This window comes from Rhinatrema bivittatum, chromosome 2 (genome assembly GCF_901001135.1).
Source record: "Rhinatrema bivittatum chromosome 2, aRhiBiv1.1, whole genome shotgun sequence".
Taxonomy (NCBI): domain Eukaryota; kingdom Metazoa; phylum Chordata; class Amphibia; order Gymnophiona; family Rhinatrematidae; genus Rhinatrema; species Rhinatrema bivittatum.
Genome location: NC_042616.1, coordinates 465,525,273 through 465,537,799, shown reverse-complemented (window position 1 = coordinate 465,537,799; position 12,527 = coordinate 465,525,273). Strand labels below are relative to the sequence as shown.

The following is a 12,527-nucleotide window of genomic DNA, read 5'->3' as shown; positions in this document are numbered from 1 at the left end:
ACCAACCACGCCCCCTTTGTGATTGACATGTTTCGAATAGATACTAACCACGCCCCCTTTGTGATATTTTTTCGGCGCCAAAAGTGACACTTTAAAAATGGCTACCGAAAGACAGCTCACATTAGCTGCATAGCAGAGACTGCGGTTTACACACAAATCTGTGTTTGGACCCATCGTTGTGAAGGTAATTTTAAAATAGTTTATGCTACATGTTGCAATATTTGATGTTTTATATATTATTGATAGTCAATTACTAACAGCTATTGACTCTAGCAGTAGTTTTTAATTATATATTTTGTTGTTTAGACACTATCTGATTCTTCGAATTTGGTGCTTTAAATTATTTATTGAGACAAGGCTTGCAATTGTTGCACAGCAGAGATCATACTTTGGAATATAATTCTGGATCTAAAGATAACATGAACATGGTTTCTGCAACCGCAACGCCGACAAACACAGCCATCACTAGTTCGCACTAGAGAGGATTCCGATAACACTAATTCCTTAGACCGCAGTGCATAATTTTAGTGAAGTGTAAAAATCGATATATTAACTATTCCTTTGCTATTTTAAATTCAAATTCATACTATCTATAGAGTTTTTTCCATATAATTGAGAACTTACTTAGCTTTGGTTTGCCAAAATTGTTAAGAATTTTTGGCGCCAAAATTAGCTTTTGAAAATGGCTACCAAAGCGTGGTTTATTCTAGTTAAATAGCGAAGATTGTGGTTCATATGCAAAATTGAGCTTAGATACATTTTTAAACATCAATATTTCTAAGTTTTTTGTATCATTGATAGTTAGCCTCTATTATAATTAATAGCTTATTACGTTTTTTATTTTTAGCGGTAGCTTATCATTAAGTGAGTATCTTATACATTATTAGCAGTTCGCTGTTATATATTCTGTTTTTAGTCAGAACATCCTTTGATGTTAGAAACACTCTCTAGCTGAATTTTTATTGTATTTTTATATAATAATTTTTATATAATAGATTTTTGTATGACAGATTTTTATATAATTAATTAATTTTTTACAATAGTTTTACTATTTGGTGTGCTGGTTTATTTTAATATCATATTTTGAGATATGCATATGTGGTAATTTGTTGTTTGAAATATATTAAGTTTTTTGTGAAACTGACACATATTGCAATGGTGGTTATTTCTCTTCTAGTTGTTTTATCATCGTTGGCACATTATCTGATTTGAGTGGATCAAACATTATTAATGATTTGAATTTTGGAGGTAAAGTATTGTCTAAAGGTTATTGTCTAACGTCACTGTTATTTATTTATGTATTTATTTCTATGTGTATTTATGTATTTTAACTTTTTTATTGAAATTCATTAGTCTGATTTTAAATTTAGATCTTTATAATGTTTAAAAAAGATGCTTATTGATTTATATAAATTTCTTTTTAATATTTATAAGATCTTAATAATATATCTATTGTGAGATATTTATTTGCTCAATATCTATTGTGAGATATTTATTTGCTCAATACTGATTGTTTATTTGTAGCCCCTGAGGCAGCGGCTAGAAGGCCGCGAAACTCGGCCAGAGTCGGGCAATTTATCTGGAACGTCTCTGCATCAATAAAGTATTTGGAAAAGATAACGGCATCTTTTCCTTTTGTGTTCACCTGACGGTATCATAGATCGCCTACCTCTTTGTTTTCTTGGACCATATCACAGTACTTCCAAAGCCAGGAAAAGATCCACTACAACCGGGCTCCTACCGCCCCATTTCCCTATTTAATTGCGACCTTAAGCTTCTAGCTAAAATATTGGTGGAACGACTGAATGTTCTTCTCCCGGCTCTCATCTCCCGTCATCAAGTCAGCTTTGTTAAAGGATGGAAAGTGAACATTAATATTCACAAAATAATCACTGCAATGCACATGTGCCAAACCCAGAATATCGCAGCCCTGGCGGTGGGATTTGATTCCGAAAAAGCATTTGATCGCGTCTCTTGGTCATATATGTTCTCTGTTCTTAATAGATATGGATTTAGAGGGGAGTTTTTGCATTATATCCAACTTTTATTCGATAACCCCACCTCACATATTATGGCCAATCGCTTACTTTTGGGTGATATCCCTATCCGTCGCAGAGTCCGCCAGGGCTGACCGCTGTCCCCTTTATTATACATCTTGTCCATAGACCCCTTATTGAGGAAAATAGCAGCAACCCCCACTATAACTGGATACGGGGCAAACCCGTCAAATTTTAAAGTGGCAGCGTTTGCAGATGAAGTCTTGGTCTTTCTTACCAACCCCCTCTCCTCTCTTCCAGCACTCCTTCAATTACAAAAACAATTTGGAGTCTTTGCAGGACTTAAAATCAATGAGGAGAAATCAGAAGCCATTGACGTGATCAGTACATTAAAAACGAATTGGCCTTCCCCATTCCCTCTCCGCTGGTTTCAGACAGCGGATATCTAAGGGGATACGGATCCCCTTAGATATCCGCCACTTGTATAGTGCAAATATACAACCTTTGCTACAATATTCAGAAACACTACTAGACCGATGACAATCTCTACCATTATCCTTGATCGGTAGATTTCAATTATTTAAGATGGTACTGATGCCTAAGTGGCTTTACATTCTCCAAATGGCCCCCATATGGCTCACCAAAAGAGATTCTGAATGCTTTTCCAAAATATTAAGCACGTTCCTTTGGCAAAAAAAGAAAGCACATTTATCAATGGCAGTCCTCACCCAACCGATTCAATCAGGAGGTCTTGGCTGCCCAAACATATCCTTATACAACTTAGCATGCAGCTTATGATATATAAGGGACTGGTAACATGGTTCTTCCTACTATACCACATTATCAAGACCTGTTAATATGGTATGGGGTCTCCTCCCTCAATACTCTTTTACATACTGATATCCACCATATCCCCAGCCACATTCGATCTCATGCATTACTGCGCACTTGTCAGGCAGCTTGGTTGACACTATGCAAGCGTATAGGACAGTCTTCACGCAAGACTTCGTTAGCCACTATTACTCATAACCCGGCATTTCCCCCTAGCCTTACTGAAGCTGCTTTCTTTCAATGGGCCAAGCAAGGGTTAAAATACATATACCAACTGCGACAAACTACTACTGGAGAGCTGCTGGACTTTTCCACCCTACAACAGTCCTACGGCCTTACCAGTGCCGACTTTTATCCTTATCTTCATATTAAACATTTCCTTACTCATACAACAGGGTCGAGTGGAGAAATGAGTGCCAACCAGAAAGTCCGTAAGATTCTAGACACAGAGAAAACGTTCTGCCCTACCATTTCTTATTTTTATAATACAATCACAGAAGGACAATCCCTACCTAAATTGGAATGGTTGCATGAGAAGTGGGGCAGGTGGGCCCAGTTTACAGTCCCGTATGACACTTTTAAGAAACGATTCTCCACCATCAAGGACATAACTGAGAATGCAATTTTAAGAGACGGAATATAAATTTCTTTGGCAAATATATGTTACTCCTGATTGAGAATGTCACTATAAATTGGCTACCATCAAATGTACCACTAGTATAAGTACTTATCACCACTGTTTCTGGGAGTGCCCTCGTGTTTATGCCTTCTGGGAAAGCCTGCGCACCACATGTTCCCAGATACTACAGGTAACCCTTCCCTTACACCCAGATCTATGGCTGTTTGAGCACACGGCGCACTCCATACCTATGTTGAACAGGCAGACCCGCTTATTCTTAGCTAAGGCCAGCAAAATGGGAAAAAAGGTAACTTTAATGAGATGGCTTGATGAGCAAGGTCCCCAACATGTACAGTGGATGAGGAAAATGACATTTATGCTCTTTAGAATATGCTATTGCTCAATCCACATCTTTAAAAAAGTTCTCCAATAACCAACTCATACCTTTCTTAAAATATCTTACCCCCACGGTGGACCCAAATGGTACCTGAGCACATAGTAGATCCTTGAACTCTTAGGCTCCGGCTGGTTGAGCATTCACAAGTCTCGAGGCATTGACTAGGGCATCTAGGTATCTTTAATTATATACTGGCCCTTCTCTGCTTCACTATTATTATTGCTTCATTAGTGCTTGCCTTTTTATATGCTTTATGCTTTTTTTATGCTATATCTGTTTTATATGCTATATATGCTTTATATGTTCTATATGACTTATGCTTTATATGCTCTATATGATTTATACATTCCATATGTTTATATGATTTCATATATATTTATATACTATATGCATTATATATTATATGCTTTATTAGTTCCGTATGTTTCAATATATATCCCCTAGCATCGATAAAGCTTGTATCAATATATATCCCCTGGCATCGATATAGCTTAAGAACATAGAACAAAAGAAATTGCCATGCTGGGTCAGACCAAGGGTCCATCAAGCCCAGCATCCTGTTTCCAACAGAGACCAAACCAGGCCACAAGAACCTGGCAATTACCCAAACACCAAGAAGATCCCAAGCTACTAATGCAATTAATATCAGTGGCTATTCCCTAAGTAAACTTGATTAATAGCCCTTAATGGACTTCTCCAAGAACTTATCCAAACCTTTTTTAAATTAATTGACAATTTGGACTATACCAAGGCTTAGAGAAGAGGACGGGGGACAGGGGAACAAAAAAAAGGGGGGGATGTAGGGAGGTGAGGGGAAAAGGGGAGGAAGGGACATTACAAAGAAAACTTTCAAACCATTTGTTGTATTACTCGTTTTGTACAGATGTATTGAACTTTCATAAATAAATATAAAAAAAAAAACCCCACAGAAAAAGTTGAACAAACAACATCACCTGTAGTTCTAAAAGATTTACAGAATTAAGGAAAGGCCTACTTAAGAAAGACTTCAATTACTTCTTAAAGGCTCTAAGGTCAGCCTCCCCTTTAATCTCTGTAGTCTCACTTGGGAGCTATACAGGGAGTGTGCAAATGTTTTATATTTTTTCTTCTCATTTTCTTATTTGCCCATCAAATTGGGCTTGTCATGTAATTGTGAAATTTCAAAAGTAGGAAAAAAAAACCTAAACTGGACAATCTTTATTTTATTCATTTATATTCCACCTTTCAGCCACTTCAAAGCAGATTACGCTCGGGCAAAGTAGCTTAGAAATGTGTACAGGAAGAGGATGGGAGTTGTGGCAGGACTGCTGGCAAACACAAGATTGTACCTATATTTTTCTGGTTTTAGTTTCACTCCTCCCCAGCTTGGCTTTCCCTGCTACTTTTTAAAGTATATGCTCTTCCCCTTCCCACTCCAGATAATTACATTCCTCTGTAACTTTCTTTTTCCTTATTGATATTTAAATTTCCTAGTGCAAGCCCTTAAACACAGAGCCGGCATACCCAGCATTTCTTATTGATCCAAGTGCGAGGCGAGTGAATAAAAGGCTTACTTTTTCTCTCTATATATATTTTGTACTTTTTTTCAGGGACTTGAATTATAACTGCTTATGAAACATATGCTAATGGACAGCAGCCAGGTCTGAAGCCTTGACAAATTGGCGTTACTGCTTACAAGTTTCAAACTAGTCCCAATTCAACCCCTTTGTGTTCTTGTTTTCTGAGTGAAGTTAAAATTGTTACATGCTTCTGATTCTGTGTTTGATTGCCATGGGTTTTATAGTGATGGATGAATAATAGAGGTGCTGAACCAAGGTTTTATACTGGATTGCCACGTCCTACATGTTGCCTGGTTGTTTCCCCCCCCTTTTGCAAATAGGAAAAAAAGAAAAAGCAACAAGAATATTTAAAATCGGGAAACTGTTAAATATCACCTGTGACAGAAAATGCAAGAGAAGGTGCAGAAACCCTAATCAGTGTTTCACAGCAGACCCTGTGCATCCAAACAAATCATTTCATGATTCTCTCCCTGCAAATACTGCACTTTTTCTTTGGAAGTAGAGAAAATGGGGAAGGTACTCTAACAAAGGCAAAAGAACACCTTTTTTTTGCCTTCACTCTTGCCAATCAAATCTGTTTACCTTTACCTGGCAGGGTTGTAATGAACAGCTGTTGGCATCAGTACATTATAGGTTGACTTGAGATTTTCAGTGGTAAAATTTAACCCAGGGGTAGGCAACTCCAGTCCTTGAGTGGCGCAATCTGGTTGAGTTTTCTGGGTATCCACACGGAACATGCGTGAGATGCATTTGTATGCAATGGAGGCAATGCATGCAAACGCATTCCATGAACATTCAGTGTGGATGCCTTGAAAAAACCCAACCGGCTTATGGCACTCGAGGACTGAGGTTGCCTACTCCTGATCTAATCCTTTAGGTCAACTCAAGCCAACTCTTATAACGCAGAAAACAACCTTAGGAAAAACAAAGTTGTTACAGCTCCCCCACCCCCCCCCCCCCCCCCACACACACACACACACGCCCCAAAAGAACCACTCTCTCTCCCGAAATGATTTACAACCAAACAAATCAGGAGCTTTCCTGTAGCAATTCATGCCTTTTTTTTTCCTTTTCTACTTCAAAGGAAAAATAAAAGGGTGGAAGGAGACTCTTTCAGTAAAAGCAGCAAAATTACAGCAGATAAAGACCAAAAAGTTCCATCATGCCTAGCAGAGGACAGTGACCTAGAGAAGAAGTAGAAGGCAACCCTGGGTCTTCTCCAGTGCCGCAAACAGGTCTGGCTTTCAGAATAACCAATATATCCAGCTGAAGCAATTGCTCACATCAAATGTATGCAAAAATCTCTGAAGAGCATTCAGTGTGGACACCTCAAAAATGAGACCTCTGCTCACGTCTCTCTCTAGTATCAGGGTAGTCTAGCCCTGGCTCGGAACATGCAAGCAGGCAGCACTGAAAGCCAGGGTGGCTCAGACTCCCTTTTCCCATCTTAAGGCCCCCCCCTGTGGCTTTGCTCACCTGGCAGACATCGGAGCGGATGCCTGTTTTCCAGAACCCTTGGCTGCTCAGCTCCACTGTAACCTCACGCCTCATGGTGTTCTTCTGCCTGATTTTTTGCAAAGCTTCCTGTTAATAATAATAAGAAGAAGAATTACATTTAAAAAAAGAAAGTTCCTGTTCATACCCCAGATTAGTCCAGATGAATGGGTTTTGCCTTTCAACCAGCAGATGAAGACAGATAAAAACTTTACTGACACTGTGCTACTTAGGACAGCATGCCACCTGCAGTCCCTCAGTATTTCTCTGTCTCCAGCAGATGATAGAAGAGAAAAACCTATAGACGACTAGTTGGATGGACAGTTTACTTCCAGGAGTGGTTAGACCCCTTAGGGGGCTATTCTCCTAGTCGAGTGAGGACAAGCGGGGGTGGGGGGGGGGGGCAGTGAGCCTTTGGTGCTTTAGTTATTTCTGAGGAGGAGGTTGAAAGCTAGTGGTGCTGGCTCCCTCATTCCCCTGCCTTTCCTCCCGTGCTGCCAATGGCCTGTTCTTCAGTGCTCTGGACCAGGGAAGTGATCTTTTCTTTCTTCTTACTCAGTTTTTGAAAAAATAGTAATACATAAATAATAAAAAAAGATTAATGAAAGAATGATGAAGAAGGTCTAGAGTGCGGCAGTCGGCATATCAGCTCTGGCAGGGCTGTGTTATGCCAGAACAGACGAGCTCCCATGCTGTGTGGACTGCCCTAATGTGGGGGAAAGAGAGCTGCTAGGTGAGCAGTGCTTGGCCACACGACACTTAACTTGCATCTGCTTCTGGCAGGGCTCGGCTGAGGATGAGGCAAGCCTCGGGGCTGTACAGGTCCGGTTTGGGAGGCACTGAGGGCTAACTTTGGGGATCTTCCCCTGGTTTTAGCAGCATGTCACCTATCCGCTCGCTGATTTTGGCAGGCCTTCCTTTCTCCCTCAAAACAGTACAGTAAGCGGTCTAGAAAAGCCACGGATATGAAAAAAACAAAACAAGACCGGAGCCTTGGAAAGAGAATTTATTGATTAGCTATAATCAGGCCGACTCTGGCCAAAGTAGAAATTTTGCTATTACTGAATGGAGAACATCGCTGTTATTCTTTCAAGTGAACTTTGAAGGACTAGCCACTAACCCATACAAGTGATTAAACAAGTGAATACATCCCATAACCATATATGGTGCCCTGACATATACTTTGTATTTATCTAAAACCAAGAGCCCCTGATGCAGCCATAAAAGGCGAAACTTTGGCCAGAGTCGGGCTGGTTATAACTAATCAAATTCTCTTTCCAAGGCTCCGGTCTTGTTTTATTTTTTTCACTTCCTTTCTCCCTTTCAGTTTTGCTGTGGCTAAGCTAAGCATGGGAATGGCAGCCATTTTAAAACCCTCCCAGGTGGGAGGAAACCAGCAGGAAGGCCTGTTCTAACTCACGGGATCGGATTCCATTGCAAGGGGTGTGACATGTGTGACAGGGCCTACATCCTCAGCATTCCCTGTTTTCTGCTGAAGCAAGCCTTGGAGAGGCTTGTTTCTTTGGAGCTTGTAGTTTCAGTATCAGATGCATTTTTGTTTCCCGATTGCAAAAAAAACAAACTACAATTTTTGTCCCACGTCTCCTTTGATTCTTCTGGGAAACTCCGGTGATTTTCCTCTCTCTCTGAATGGATTTGGTGGCATCCTGTTTGGAATGTTTTTGTCAGGCATGGAGGAGGATCATGGAGATGGTTTTCCTAAAGGGAGTTCTTTTTGGGGGCAAAGGGTGTCCGGAGTTGCTCCTTTCCCTTGAAGAGAGGGTCACTGGCTGTGCTTAATCAGGTCCTAGGGGACCACAGTCACAGGGAAGATTTAGAAGGAGAACCTGGATCTGAAGAAGCGGATCTTCTTTTGGAGAAAGTAAAGAGGATCTATAGGATTTTCTCTTATCACAATACACCTATGACCTCTGAGGAACAGGTTTCTCTGAACGCAAAGTCAAAAAGGGAGAGAGCTATAGTTTAGCAATCCTCCCTGCCTGAAAAGGTGTCACAGCCTTCTTCACATGTTGCATGGAGAATCCTTGGTGTCTGCTTCAATTTGAAGAGAGCATTGGCTCAAGCATCCCCAGGGCAAAATCTTGGGGCCATTCTCCAGGAGGTTTTTTGGAGTTGCAGCCTGGCACTTCCTAGTGACAGGGCGGTCACAGGAAGATGGGAATACCTCTTCAAAAGATGTTTGGAAGTCTTGGCCTTGGGCACACCGGTGGCTGTGGGCAACAATGTCATGGCAGGAAGTAAAGAGGGCAGGAGCTTCTCTTTCATCCAAATGGACAGAGAATTTGAAGGCTGCAGGAGCCCATTTTGCAAAAGCTGCACACTTTCAGCCTGGAATTTGAGGGTCGCTGACAGAGGTCTCTTTGGGTCCAAGTAGCAACTTGGCACTCTTTCCTTCACAGGAAGCATTTGTTTAGTGAACACCAGGAACAGCCGGGGAGGCACTTGGATAGGTCCATTACCCAAGGCTGAGCCCAAGAGGAATGAGAAGAACTTCTAAAGAAGTATTGGCCAGGCAAGGAATCCTCCTCTCAGAGGCAGGCATCTGCCATGCCGCAGTCCTTTCCAGATTCCTGTGGCAGGTTCAGTACTGGTATCGGATGGAGTAAGCACTCAAGACAGCGCGGCTGGTCCACTCTTCTCCAGAGATCATAGGGGGGCAAGGGGGGCAAGTTGGACTTTTTTGTGAGGAGGGAATCAAAATAACAAAGGTCCTCAAACATCAGAGACAGCTACACCTTGTAATTTGCTTGGAAGGTCCGCGAGGACTTCATGAGTTCCCCTTGTGCTGTCCATGCCAAATGAGGCAGTTTGCTCCACCTCAAATCATCTACGTCACTTGGATGCGATTATTCTAATGCCTCCAGGGGAGTGGGATAGAGAATGGTATTCTATCAAATTTGTGGTCCCAAAGGCAGAGGGGGCCTATTAGCCAATTCTAGGTCTGTAGAAGGTGCATGCGGCTCTGTGAATGCCACATTTCTGGATGCCCAGGAACTCTACACTCGGTGATTGCAACCATCCACAAAGGGGGAGTTCCTGGCTACTCTGGTTCTCACAGAAGCATATTTACATATTCTATTAGGAAGGAGCATCAGAATTCCTTCACTTCATGATCCTGGGAGAGCGTTTTCATTTTCACACGCTCCCGTTTGGATTAGTGCCAGCACCGCAGAAGTTCACAAGATGATGGTGGTCATGGCCACAACACTAAAAATGTACTAAAATGCCTTCATTTTGTATCTGGACGACTGACTAATTCAGGTAAAGTGAAAGAAACTAGGTCAGCAAGTGGTTCAACTCATCATGCAGATGTTATAGACCCTGGGGTGGGTGGTGAATCTGACAAAGAACAACTTGGTTCTGGCTCAGTCATTAGGAGCCCACTTCGATACCAGGCTAGGCAAAGCGTTTCTCACAGAGGTCAGGGTACTGGTTTAGGTCGAAGTTTCACCAGTTATTGCAGCTTTCAATACCTAGAGTGTGGGATTATTTGCAGGTCCTGAGTTCTTTGGCATCTATGTTGAATCTAGTTCCCTGGGCATGTGCATGATTGAGGCCTCTTCAGAGAACATGTCTGTCACGCTGGAACTCTCAGGAAGAGAAGTTCCAACTGCACCAACTATTGTGGGGGGGGAATGTAGGTCCAGTCCTTCCAGATGGCTTTTATGGGCCAATAAGGAACTAGGTGTCAAATTGGAGATCCTGCATTGGGTGGGGATGACCACCGAGGCCAGTCTGAAAGGCTGGGGAGTCATTTACCAGAGGTCAAGCAGCATAGGACTGGTGGTCAGTGGAGGAGGCATGTTAGTCTAGCACCTGCTGGGAGTCAAAGGCAGTTTGCAACACATTACTGTCTTTTCTTCCACAGTTGCACAATTGTGTTGTGAGAGTCCTATCTGACAATACAGTGAGGAAAGTTTATGTTGATTGCCGAGGGGGACCAGGAGTCTCATGGATTTTGGAAAGCCCAGGAACTCTTCCGCTGGGCGGAATATCTGGTGGCACTGGCAGTGTCTCATGACACCGGAGTAGACTACGTTCAGGCAAACTTTCTAAGTCGACAAGGGCTGGATCCCAGAGAATGGGAGCTGGCCGTAGAGGTGATGGTGCTCATTTGCTCCAGATGAAGCATTCCACAGCTAGACTTGAAGGTATTGACATGGAACACCAAAATGACCTACTTGTTTAGTTGCAAATGGGGTTCTGAATGGCGGGACTCGACGCTCTGGTTCTCCTGTGGACCCAACAAGGTTCTGTTGTACATCTTCCCTCCTTGGCTACAAATAGAAAAGGTGCTAAGACATACTGCAATGCATCCAGGGAGAATGATCCTGGTATCTCCAGAGTGGCCACGTCGCACATGGTTTTCAGACTTGGTAATTCTGACGGCAGATAATCCTCTATGGCTTGGGCATCTTTCTAAGTTGCTCCATCATGGACTAATCTTCTTGGATCAGGCAGCTAAATTGTGTCCCACAGCCTGGCTTTTGAAAGGAACCATTGACGATTGAGTCTATTCGGAGGAAGTCATTACCACCCCATTGCATACTAGGAAACCTTCCACTTCTCTTGCCTATGTTTGGGTGTGGAAAGTGTTTAAGACATGGTGCCTCGGAGAGGGGGTTGTGCCACTTCGGCATCAGTGTCTCACAATCTGTTATTTGCAGAATGGTCTAGCTAAAGGGACTGGCATTCAATTACCTAAGAGTCCAGGTAGCAGCCTTGAGCTTTTTCCTAGGTAAGGTGAACCGGGTAACCCTAGATTCGCATCAGAACATGGTTAGTTTTCTTCAAGCGGTGAAACATGTGTGTCCTCCGGTGAGGAGAGTGTTTCTCTCATGGAACCTTAATCTGATATTGCGGATTCTCTGTGGATTTTCATACAAGCCATTGAGGAGGGCATCCCTGAAAGACTATGTTTAAAGTAGTCTTCCTAGTGGCCATTTGTTTGGCCAAGAGGATTTAGGAAGTGCAACTGTTGTCTTGTTGGGACCCTTTCCTTCAGTTTTCGAAGGATGGGGTGTCTTTATGTACAGTGCCTTCCTGTTTATCAAAGGTAGTCTCTGACATCCACCTTAGGCATGCAGTGGAACTTCCCTCATTTTCAGAATTTGGATTCTTCTGTTCTACATATGACAGAACTTCACTTGTTGGATGTCCATTAGATGTGGTTACGCTATTTGAGGGTCACCAACAGTTTTCGTTCAATTTGAGGGAAAGAATAAAGAGAACACTTCAAAAGCCATGTTTGCTCGATGGCTATAGGATGCCATTGTGTCAGCTCATATTTGCAAGGGTGTTGATTCCTGAAGGATATCAGGCCCATTATCTGCCACCTGGTTTCTCTACACATTTTCACAAAGAATTACCAATGGGTGTTCAAGCACCAGAAGCAGCTGGTTTCGAAGAAAGTGTGCTGTGAGCGGGTCTTTTAGGTTCCTGCCCAGTTTAGGGGAGCTTGGGTACATCCAATGCGCCGGGACCATTTTGGGTTATGAAAAGGATAGGAAAATGGATCTTACCTCTTACTTTTTGGTCCTGGAATATTGCAGATCATTCCAAAGCCCTGCCCTCTCTGGAAAGACTGCTTTGTTTTCTGTGTGTGGATT

General features: G+C 42.3%; 1 protein-coding gene across 1 annotated transcript in view; it reads right to left on the bottom strand.

Annotated features, from left to right (window-relative positions):
* The window catches only part of DROSHA (drosha ribonuclease III), a 401,585-nt gene that overhangs the window by 187,229 nt on the left and 201,829 nt on the right, over nt 1-12,527 (bottom strand). Inside the window, 1 exon segment of the mRNA XM_029587136.1 lies at nt 6,880-6,987. Coding sequence (XP_029442996.1) covers nt 6,880-6,987 — 108 coding nt within the window.